Here is a 12,770-nt window from a genome sequence, read left to right as displayed (position 1 = left end):
ATCTTTCTGAAAAATGCCACTGCCTTCGGGAAACATGATCGTCATCAAGGGGTGTACGTGTTCTGTAGCCAGTGTACGATACTCATTGACCATCATTGTGCCTTGAATAAGCACCACGGCCCAGGAATGCCCACACGAATGTTCCCTAGAGCATAATGGAGCCGACGCCAGCTTGTCTGGGTCCCGCAGTACAGGTGACGACGGATGCGCGCCCTCCGATCGGTATTATGAAGAAGAAGGTATTGGACTTCACAAGGTCATGCAACGCTTTGCCACTGTACCAACGTCCAGTGCCGATGATCAAACGCCTATTACAGTCGTAGTTGCCGATGTCGTGGTGTTAACATTGGCACACATAGAAGCTCATCATCAGGAGTGTTGCCGGCCGCGGTGGCCGAGCGGTTCTAGGCGCTTCAGTGCGGAACAGAGCGAATGCTACGGTCGCAGGTTCGAATCCTGCCTCGGGCATGGCTGTGTGATGCGCTTAGGTCAGTTAGGTTTAAGTAGTTCTAAGTTCTAGGGGACTGATGACCTGAGATGTTAAGTCCCATAGTGCTCAGAGCCATTTGAACCATTAGGAGTGTGCGGTGTACTGTGGTTTGACACACTTGTACTCTGCCCGCAATGTTAGTTTCATCACAGTTCGCCGCCTCTCCTGTTTTACCAGTCTGCCCAGCCTACGACGTCCGACATCTGTATTGAGGGGTGACCGACCAACCCCATGACGTCAGGACGCAATTTCACCTTGTTTTCGCCACGTGTTGAAGACACTCCTCGAACATCCGACAAATCGTGCAGTTTGCAAAATACTCGTGCCGAGCCTCTGGGCCATCACAATCTGCCCTCGGTCAGACTCAGACTGCGCGCCTTTCTACCCATGACAGCACGCTCACTGATGCAACATGCACCGTGCGGGTGTCCGACTACCAGTAATTCCTGGTCAGGTGACGGTGCTATCACCTGGACGGATTTATATCGATAGTAGGTCGATGGTCATAATGTTCCGACCGATCAGTGTAGCATGGGGCCGTTTGTTATCAGTGTGGTTTAGTGCATTCTGAGGAGGATACAGAAGTGTTATTATCATCTAATGACAATGTTGTCAATCAGAGTAGGTCTATAACCATTGCTGTATGCTATTTCTTTATTTTCAATTCATTTTGAAAATCGTTTTGGTTTGCGGTATAGATAGTGGGCGGTACACTTTGGGGTGGATGTCTGCATATTTGTGTGTTCACGTTCACCTGTTTGCCCATATAACATACAAATCTGTGCCATTGCACACTGGTGCAGCGTTTGCGGGTTATTACAAATGATTGAAGCGATTTCACAGCTCTACAATAACTTTATTATTTGAGATATTTTCACAATGCTTTGCACACACATACAAAAACTCAAAAAGTTTTTTTAGGCATTCACAAATGTTCGATATGTGCCCCTTTAGTGATTCGGCAGACATCAAGCCGATAATCAAGTTCCTCCTACACTCTGCGCAGCATGTCCCCATCAATGAGTTCGAAAGCATCGTTGATGCGAGCTCGCAGTTCTGGCACGTTTCTTGGTAGAGGAGGTTTAAACACTGAATCTTTCACATAACCCCACAGAAAGAAATCGCATGGGGTTAAGTCGGGAGAGCGTGGAGGCCATGACATGAATTGCTGATCATGATCTCCACCACGACCGATCCATCGGTTTTCCAGTCTCCTGTTTAAGAAATGCCTTTTCCGTAAGATTTTCCAAACCGTCGGCTGTGGTACGTTTAGCTCCCTGCTTGCTTTATTCGTCGACTTCCGCGGGCTACGCGTGAAACTTGCCCGCACGCGTTCAACCGTTTCTTCGCCTACTGCAGGCCGACCCGTTGATTTCCCCTTACAGAGGCATCCAGAAGCTTTAAACTCCGCATACCATCGCCGAATGGAGTTAGCACTTGGTGGATCTTTGTTGAACTTCGTCCTGAAGTGTCGTTGCACTGTTATGACTGACTGATGTGAGCGCATTTCAGGCACGACACAACGCTTTCTCGGCTCCTGTCGCCATTTTGTCTCACTGCGCTCTCGAGCGCTCTGGCGGCAGAAACCTCCTCAGACCACGCGGCCAATTCGCGCATCAAGGCACTATTCAGGCAGTGCAATATTTCAGACGCTTTTTTTTTTTCAAAAAGTAATTCCAGCGTATCCGGAAGTCCGTAAGAGCTACTACTGGCCGGTCGCGGTGGCTTCAGCCGAACAAAACTTTATGAGTTTTTCTACGTATCTGTAGTGTGTCGTGACCATATGTCAATGAATGGAGCTACAGTGAATTTATGAAATCGCTTCAATCATTTGTAATAGCCCTGTAAATTCCTACACTTTTAATCTTTGACTACACTTTAAGACAGGGCCGGCCAAACGCTGCACAGTGTGCAGACGTGCGGAAGTGCTGCACATGTGCGCACGTGTGCGACAGCGAGCGACAGCGACATCTGTTATTAGACATGTGTCCTAAATGAACAGCGGCGGCTCCACTTTCCTGTTTATGTGGTACAAGCAAGAGCGCAACATACCCAGTCTCGTTTACCCCTGGCGACCGTAACTTTAACAGAGAAGTACTGAGAAATGGCAGGTACTGTGAAAAAGCAAAGGACGGGAGATCTATGTTCTCAGTCGTTTAAAAATGACTGGGAACTGCAATTCTTTTTTGTAGCCGTTGGCGAAAACTCACAGTGTTTGCTGTGCCGCCGAATAATAGGCGGACAGCGTAAGTTTTCAATTGAAAGACACTACAATACACATCACAAAGACGAGTGTAGTGTACTCAACAGTGAAGAACGGGAAGCAAAATTAAATGTCCTTAAGAAAATGGATGAGACACATCAACTCGATTTTACTGTACGTCAAAGTAACTGATACTTCTTGAACTCTTAGTTTCTTATGTTACACTTATGTCTATTTTACTGTACGCTGTACAATGTACTGTTTTCAATTTACCAGAATGACAACCACACTAAATCTTCACTGCGAACAAGTTTTAAAATCGCATTAAGAACTGCACAATCTGGGAAACCCTTTTCCGAAGGGGAGTTTGTGAAAGGGTGTCTGATTGATGCTGCAGAACTTTTGTGTCCCACGAACGTTAGCAGGTTTCAAGAAATCAGTCTGTCCAGACAAACAGTGACAAGACGTATCAGTGCTATGGCCGGCGATGTGCACAGGCAGCTAATAAATAAGGCTAACGACTTTGTTGCTTTCTCTGTTGCGCCCGACGAAGCAACAGATCTTACAGATACAGCCCAGGTTGTGATATACATACGAGGTGTCGATAACGCACTTTGTGTAACTGAGGACGTTTTGGACTTAGTACCTTTGAAAGGGACTACTACAGGTGCGGACTTACTCCAAGCTGTGGAGCAAGCGATTGATGGCGTCGGTATGGACTGGAATCGGTTAGTCTCAGTGACCACAGATGAAGCACCATCAATGCAAGGCCATCAGAGAGGACTCAGAGAGCACGGATGCGCAAAAAGCTAGGGCGCACAGACGAGACGCTGTATGGAATTCACTGCAATCTGCATCGAGAGGCGCTTTGTGCAAAATCAGTAACGTTAGCAAACGTCATGCAAATTGTGCGTAGTGTAAACTATCTAAAGACACATGGGCTTACGCATCGCCAGTTTCGGCGGCTCTTGGAGGAATTGGGAGCGGAGTACGGCGACATACCTTACTGTACCGAAGTACGCTGGCTCAGTAAAATGCTGAAAATATTTTTTGATTTACGTACCTATGTTGGAAGACCCTTGTTGGATATCAGACCTTGCATTTCTCGTGGACATTACGTCTCACATGAATAGCCTGAACGTCAGCTTGCAAGGTGAAAATAATTTAATTTCTGACATGTTGGAAAAAGTAAATGCCTTTGAAAGGAAGCTTGCGCTTTGGGAGAGCCAGCTATTGACAGAAAACACTGCAAATTTCCCGACTGTTGGACTGATCCATGAAAGTGCTAGATTTCAAGAATACGTGTCAATAATTGTAAAAATTAAGGAACAATTTCGAGCACGAAACTTCCTGGCAGATTAAAACTGTGTGCCCGACCGAGACTCGAACTCGGGACCTTTGCCTTTCGCGGGCAAGTGCTCTACCAACTGAGCTACCGAAGCACGACTCACGCCCGGTACTCACAGCTTTACTTCTGCCAGTACCTCGTCTCCTACCTTCCAAACTTTACAGAAGCTCTCCTGCGAAACTTGCAGAACTAGCACTCCTGAAAGAAAGGATATTGCGGAGACATGGCTTAACCACAGCCTGGGGGATGTTTCATATCAGCGCACACTCCGCTGCAGAGTGAAAATCTCATTCTGGAAACATCCCCCAGGCTGTGGCTAAGCCATGTCTCCGCAATATCCTTTCTTTCAGGAGTGCTAGTTCTGCAAGTTTCGCAGGAGAGCTTCTGTAAAGTTTGGAAGGTAGGAGACGAGGTACTGGCAGAAGTAAAGCTGTGAGTACCGGGCGTGAGTCGTGCTTCGGTAGCTCAGTTGGTAGAGCACTTGCCCGCGAAAGGCAAAGGTCCCGAGTTCGAGTCTCGGTCGGGCACACAGTTTTAATCTGCCAGGAAGTTTCATATCAGCGCACACTCCGCTGCAGAGTGAAAATCTCATTCTGGAATTTCGAGCACGATTTGCAGATGTTACGAGTTAGTCTTCTGTAATTCTCCTCTTTGCTCGACCGTTCTCTTCGTCAGTTGAAGATGCTCCGAATGATCTACAGATGGAACTGATCGACCTACAGTGCAATACAAGACTGGAGGACAAGTTCTTTGCAGTGCGAAATACAAAAGAATTCTACGAAAATGTTTCGCAACAAGAATTTCCACGCCTGCACCGAGAAGCCTCGAATGTCCATGTTCGGGTCGACATATGTTTGTGAAAGATTTTTCTCGGTGATGAAAATGAATAAATCAAGGTTTCGATCAAGCATAAGTGATGAAAATCTTCGCAACTGCTTGCGTTTGTCAATGAGCCGTGCTTTTGTGCCCGATATTAACTATATCATTTCTCATGACCAGTGATAAACGTGTTTGGATTTATTCCTTTCATAATTAAAAATTATTGTGTGCTAACTGTGCATTATTGCCTCATTCTGCTCCATGTTACATTATTATCAGGAAAATTGGTCATTAAACCGATTGTTCCAATGTATACTTACATTTAGGGTTTTTGTTAATGTGTGAAGGGCTACGCTCAGCTGAAGTCGATAAAACATAACATTCATTTAATTGTCGGTTATAATGCAGATTTCAGACGGAACTGATGAAAGATATAGCAATAATGGTATTGAAATAAAAAGTGATCATCGAGAGGTCTGCGGTTATCATTCTGTTCAGAAGTCAGTGAGACAGAAATTATGTGGGTGTAACTGAGGGCACCGAGAATTAGTTATAGGAAATCTTGCATTAGTTTAATGTTATTTGAAATCATGAATAGGTTCGTTGGAAGTCGCTAAGTGCTCTCTTTCTTAAATACTAGATCAAAAACATTATGCGTATTTACGTGCCGTCAGTCAAGCTGCCTTCATAAAAACCCATGGTTGTAAACTGTATTACTTGTCTTACTGGGTTAAACTGTTAACACAAAAGTAGATGTCTCAATGAGTAGACTGTGACAGTATTTTAAATGTTTAATACGCGAAATACCTTCCCATGGTTGGCTTGCAAGCTGTGGAAAGAGCACTAGAATACGCCGGTACAGAGTATCCCAGCAAGTGGATAAAGCGACATCTGTGCGTAGAGACATGCACTTCATGAACACTGACGGCTGCGGCGTGCACGCTGTGACCCGGAAGTTGCACATGTGCAGGAGCACCGCACGCGTGCAGAATTTCTGGCCGGCTCTGCTCTAAGATATATTTTGTCAGAGCTTCGTAGGGTACTTCATTAAACTTATATTTTTTATCGATGTATAGGTAAAGGCCACTCCTTTGAAAAACAATCTTTGTAGGGCTATGAACTCTGTCAAAAGTTGTGGGGACTATCTGCTTAGTGTTAAGTTATCTAACGTTGGCCAGGGAAGCCGAAAGCCGGTTAATAACGAAGTTTTAAAAAAATATTATTGAGGAATATAAATTCTGCGTATTGAAGTTTTTAATATGTAATTACATAAAAATCCGGGCCCTAATCATGAGGCAACATGTCAGCTCGTCCAACCATAATTATTCCATTTTTCTTTATTGTCGTGTTCATCCCTTGTTCTGTTGCTGATAAAATGATATGGTCAAGTGTTTTGGGTAGCCCTAAGGCTAGGGACCATTCGCATACCCAACAGAAGGATCGCTACCCTACAGAACATGGCAGAAGTACGAATATTACAGACTCCCCCCTGCTTAGGCAAATGGAACAAATCACTTTGTTCTTTTTGCATTCTATGTGGTCTACGTTGGGCTTGATGGGACTTATGGAGTCACCACTAGTTTATGGGCGGTTCCTCAAAAAACTACACAAAAAGTTTTTTTTTACTATATTTTCGGCGTCACCAGCGGTCCAAAACACAGACGAAAGTTTCACAACGGCTATTCACAGCAAATGACTGAAATTTTAATTGAAATATTCCTAAGATTCCGATCGCGAATAACTTTGAAATTTTTTTTCATATCTTTATCAGCGTCGGTGATACAGAGGTTTAAAATTACCCTACTCGTACAAGCAAAATCCGGTTTAACCCGAAGAAGTAGTTTATAAAGTGACGTGGTACGGATAAATATGCTGTAAAGCATCTACGTTATTATCTAGAAACACTATGTTGCAGTACTGAAGCACATGCAATTTTTTTTTCACATAAAATTCGGTCTGAGACGTAAAATTAGTTTTGCGTTATTTCAGTTTTTGCATAAATAAACTGACTAAATTTTAGTGACTAATACATTTAATTTCATGCGAGTTGTATTGTACTGTATGCAACTGGGGTCCTAGAAACGACGGAGAGGCTCAGTCCCCGCCTAGCCCTCAGTGGTTCACAACCCCGCAACAGTCTACAGCAGTCCACCCACCCCACCGCCGCCCCACACCGAACCCAGGATTATTGTGCGGTTCGGCCCCCAGTGGACCCCCCCCCCCCTCCCACCCCAGGAACGTCTCACACCAGACGAGGGTAACCCCAATGTTTGCGTGGTAGAGTAATTATGGTGTACGCGTACGTACAGACGGTGTTTGCGCAGCAATCGCCGGCATAGTGTAACTGAAGCGGAATAAGGGGAACCAGCCCGCATTCGCCGAGGTAGATGGAAAACCGAAATACGCCTTAAAAACCATCCCCAGACTGGCCGGCACCCCGGACCTCGACACTAACCCGCTGGGCAGATCCGTGCCGGGGACCGGCATGCCTTTCCGCCCGGAAAGCCGTGCGTTAGACTGCGCAGCTAACCGGGCGGGCTGTTCGTACGAGTTACTTTGTGGCATTCTGCAACTACTCCTTATACCACATGACGCAGAATTTGTAAGTGACCTTTTGATGTGAAATTACAGAAGTTATTTATTAAATATGTATAGGCCCGTTCTTTAGGGGGTTTATGTGACCCACACCTAGTTTCCTAGTTTCCTCCTGTTGCAGTAGAAAAAAGAAGGAAACCAGAGGAGAAAGACTCCTTTCGGAGCACGAGGAATACGAATATGTTCCTGTTTATTTAAAACACTGACAGAAAAGTGTGTTACCAACTACCTCATTCTACCTTTCTCAGCACCTTTAAAAATTTTATCATCCGAACATATTCCCATTGTTTTTTTGCTGAGAGAGAAGAAGATAGTGGCACTGGCAAAGAGACGGAAAAGTAGTAAATACTGAAAGATAGTAGTAAGAGTATCTATAGATAATTTTAAAACTCAAGCAACCGCAGCTAAATCAGTTACAGATGGCTGATTGGCTATTCATACAGTAAACAGTTGTGTAAATACAAGTGTTAAAACTGTTAAAATATAAAACTGAATGAAAAGTCCAATAGTCAGCTGTAGCTGTATTTACTGAAGTCGATTGTTGAGCCATGCAACCGGCTTCGCAATTTTTAGGTTGCATCTTCTGGTGTATATCTGTACAGAATTTTTTTTTTTTAAATTATTGCTTTGATAATGAGGAATTGGAGTAATCTGAGATATCTTAAAGTACTAAATGGATAGACTTAAACACGGGAGAAAATATTACGCATCTACTTAGGAAACGAGATGTGGGTCACATAAACCCCATAAAGAAAGGGCCTATACATATTTGACAAATCAGTTCTGTAATTTCATACCAAAAGAAGGTCACTTACAAATTGTGTCTCATGTGGCATGGTGAGTAGTTACAGAATGTCACAGAGTAACAGTTGGCGTGGCTAGGCAAAGTTCTCAGCCGCCTTCAATTGACAAAAACCGTCATCAGTGATGTATGTCATGCCTAAAAATGAAAGAATAGGATTAGGGATCAGAACTGGTCGTTGATTAAAAAACGGTGAAGCAGTAACTCATTGAAAAAGAGATGGAGACCATCCCCATGTAACGAGGAACAACTGCCAAAAACGGGACTGACCTGTGTTAAAGTAACGAACTGTAACCACTTTACCGATTAAAATTTGTTCTTGTCGGCGTATGTCAAGCAGCAGACAATGCCTCTCATAAATTCTATCCAAGAAAGTACTGCGTTCTGTAGTGACTGAAGAATAAAGTAAAGTTAGTGATCAAAACTAATGAAATTAATGCACTGAAATCTACTGAAAATTATGTTAACTGTCTTGGGGGCCACCAGTGACCGAAAGGAAGAAGCTTATGTTGTCGGTCAAACTTACCGAAAGTCGACATGCTCATGCATGTTTGTCACCAAGACATCAGTTGACAACATAAGCTACGAACGTCGGAAGCGTGTGCTGTGGCTGCCGCCCGGGTACCGAGACGGTGACGAAACTGTAAACTAACGCGGGCAACACGGAAATAAGAGAAGCGCGACGTTGGTTTTCTGCCGAGGAATTGCAGTCACCTCTGTATTACATAAAACTGAACCTGGATAACAAAAAAAATGGTTCAAATGGCTCTGAGCACTATGGGACTTAACTACTGAGGTCATCAGTCCCCTAGAACTTAGAACTACTTAAACATAACTAACCTAAGGACATCACACACATCCATGTTCGAGGCAGGATTCGAACCTGCGACCGCAGCGGTCACGCGGTTCCAAACTGACGCGCTTAGAACCGCACGGCCACACCTGCCGTTCCTGGATAACACTAACGTAGTATTGTTACTAGGATGAACTACTTATTTCTGAATCATTAAAACAGAGTAGAGATTAAATGGATCGAATGATCTACAAGTGGACCTGCAGTGGGAATAATCATGAATATTACCATTAAAATGTTGTAATAAGCTAACCAATTAGTTAGATGTTGAGACCGATAACTTCAAAAATTCAAACAGTCCGTTTTTTGGCAGTTGTTCCTCGTTACAAGGGGACGTTCCCAATCTCTTTTTCAATTGAGTTACTGCTTCACTGTTTTTTAGTCAAGGACCTGTTCTGATCCCTAATTCTATTCTGTCGTTTTTAGGCATGGCATACATAATTGATGACGGTTTTTATCAATTGAAGAGGGCTGAGAACTTTGCCTAGCCACGCCAACTGTCACTCTGTGGCGTTCTGTTAACTACTCCCTATAGCGTATAACACAGAATTTGTAAGTGACCTTGTTTTGGTATGAAATTACAAAACGTATTTACTAAATATGTAGACTCCCGTTCTTTGTGGGGCTTGTGTGGCCCACACCTACCATAGTTTACTAAGTAGATACATAATATTTTCTTCCATGTTTAAGACTATTTATTCAGTACTTTAAGATATCTCAGATAACTTCAATTCCCCATTACCAAAGCAATAATTAGAAAAACGTTCTGTACAGATATACACCAAAAGATGCAATTTAACAGTTGCGAAACCGGTTGTGTGGATCTATAACGGAATTAAATAAATACTTATACAACGGACTATTGGACTTTTCATTCGGATTTATATTCTAATAGTTTTAACACCTATATTTAAACAACTGTTGAATGAATTGTCACTCAGTTATGTATAACGGTCTTCCAAATAAACAGGAACATATTGGTATTTTTTGTGCTCCAATATGAGCAATTTTCCACTGGTCCTCTAGTGAATGATTTAACAATGCAAAAGTTAAATGATGCTTACTGCTATATTTCGCATTCAAATACAATGTATTTACATTCTCAAAAACCAGCATAGGACGCATCAGGTGAGTTTGAGGGAGGTAGTCCTTGGGCTCTGCACACGGCAGTGTGGTCTGGTAACTGCTTGGTTCCTTAATTCAAGATTCAGGTTCATTAGCGAACGCTCCATGCTCTTAATACCGCCTCTGTAACCGAATGATTCGCGTTTATGCCGTCGGTGCGGAAGGACCTGGACTTGATTCCCGGTATTTCTCAGATTTTTCTGAGGTAAAGATATCTGGAACGGGAATCATTCGGCATTTGTGAGATCAGATGAGAAGCTGCTTGAATGAAGAAGCAGTGGCATCGTCAGGGTTCAGCTACTAGCAACAACGGCTGGTGTGAGCGGCGACATACGGATCACATATCCGACGATCATACTTCGTTCCTCGTACTGCCTTGTTCGCAGCAGGCGGCCAGTTGGAACACGCTTAAGGCATCATCCGTGACTGGTGTTTACTTTTATGCTTTTAAATCTTCACTGTCTGCCTGACGTTTATTAGATCAATAATATTTGGGCTATGTACATATATCCAGTTTATAGGTAGTTTGACAGGGTTAGTAAGGCATTTGGATTTATACAGGGAATTAACAAAAGGACAGTTGCAAAGGTTATAGACACATAAAAGAATGTAACACGACAAAACACAAGCATGTATTTGTATCAATATTTCAGAAGTTAGCATGCGACTCAGCAACATAGTACTGTTATACCTACCTTTAGTCTGCTTCTTTGTCTATTGTCTGTGACGGTGAATTACATTACTTATTTTCCGTTGGAAAAAAAACGCCAGCTTTGTTTTTCAATCTAAAGCTACTTCTTCTTTATTGTTTAAGCAGATCGTGTTTGATAAGGGCTATCTAATTTGAAATAACTGCTTATTGAAAGTACTGTCATTCTTCAGTTTCTCTGTGACTGTTGACAAAAACAACCTCACCGCTTGAATATTGTTGAACGGTTCGACTTATGTTGCTAGTAATATTATATTAACCTTTTTCAAATCATGTCCAAGTGCAACTGAATAAAAACAAGTTTCATTCTATGAGACGTATGTCTCTTTAATTTACTGAGGCGTATTCAGTGGACCGGAATACAAAGATTTTTAATTCAGAGATTGTGTCATCGTACTTATAAGCAATTCGTACAAACAATGGCACAAAATGTGATATAACTCTAAGGCGTTGCAGTCACGGACTGTGCGGCTACTCCCGGCGCAGGTTCGAGTCCTCCCTCGGGCATGGGTGTGTGTGTTTGTCCTTAGGATAATTTAAGTTAAGTAGTGTGTAAGCTTAGGGACTGATGACCTTAGCAGTTAAGTCCCATAAGATTTCACACACATTTGAACATTTTGTGAATTAACGATACTATATTAAAGTGAGAATATGTAGGTATTTGACGGTACTGACGACGTCTGAATAAATTAAGGAGAAACGCTTATAGTAGAACGAAACTTGCATTTATTCAATTGAAAAAGGACAAACATAAGATAAAAACAAATCCTTTCGTACAGGCAAGAAAAAGTGAACATGTAGAGGGACCCCCAACTCTCTGAAATGATTGTAGCTATGGGATCCCTTACATAACTCATATGAGATACAAATGGATAGTAAACTAAGTTCCTGAAGACATCAATGTGTTTGATACTTTCATGGTTTTAAAAAGAAGAGTAGAAACAATGAAAGAAAACTTAGGTAGATCTCTTAGAGTTTGAGAGTAATTACGGCTAAGAGCCATCTTATACCATACTGTAAATCTCTTGAGAATAAATTGTAACCGAAATTTTCTTTGCAGGTTCTTTAGTTTCTTCGATTCTTGGCTGACGGCTCACATTCAGCATACATCCGGACACCATAAAGCGCCTTTGTCAGAAGTGAAATATAAAGAGCCTTCAATGACTTAAAGATAAATGGCACAGCTTGATGATGACGTATTTTGTCACCAATGTACTTTGCTGCTTTGAGTAATAAAATTATGCTGGTTTACTAGATTGAAAAAATTTGATGAAAAATCCATGTTGCATGCGCCAAAGAGACTAACACGTAAGGCTGTACTGAAATAACAAAGCTTATACGTGTTCATAGGGAAGTCTAAGACTGTTTATAAACAATATTTCATGTATACACTACTCAAGAGGACGTCGTTATCAGGAGAAAGAAAACTGGCGTTCTACGGATCGGAGCGTGGAATGTCAGATCACTTAATCGGGCAGGTAGGTTAGAAAATTTAAAAAGGGAGATGGATAGGTTAAAGTTAGATATAGTGGGAATTAGTGAAGTTCGGTGGCAGGAGGAACAAGACTTTTGGTCAGGTGATTACAGGGTTATAAATACAAAATCAAATAGGGGTAATGCAGGAGTAGGTTTAATAATGAATAAAAAAATAGGAGTGCGGGTTAGCTACTACAAACAGCATAGTGAACGCATTATTGTGGCCAAGATAGACACAAAGCCCATGCCTACTACAGTAGTACAAGTTTATATGCCAACTAGCTCTGCAGATGATGAAGAAATAGATGAAATGTATGACGAGATAAAAGAAATTATTCAGGTAGTGAAGG

General features: G+C 42.4%; 1 protein-coding gene across 1 annotated transcript in view; it reads left to right on the top strand.

Annotated features, from left to right (window-relative positions):
- Positions 1-12,260, top strand: part of LOC126145946 (uncharacterized) — a 131,143-nt gene extending 118,883 nt beyond the window's left edge. Inside the window, exon 5 of the mRNA XM_049915590.1 lies at positions 12,005-12,260. Within this exon, the coding sequence (XP_049771547.1) occupies positions 12,005-12,033 (29 nt within the window). The 3' untranslated portion in view covers positions 12,034-12,260. The remainder of the gene's footprint in view (positions 1-12,004) is intronic.
- Positions 12,261-12,770: the final 510 nt, after the last annotated feature.

The sequence above is a fragment of the Schistocerca cancellata genome, chromosome 2 (genome assembly GCF_023864275.1).
Source record: "Schistocerca cancellata isolate TAMUIC-IGC-003103 chromosome 2, iqSchCanc2.1, whole genome shotgun sequence".
Lineage (NCBI taxonomy): Eukaryota > Metazoa > Arthropoda > Insecta > Orthoptera > Acrididae > Schistocerca > Schistocerca cancellata.
This window is presented reverse-complemented; position numbering and strand designations above follow the sequence as displayed.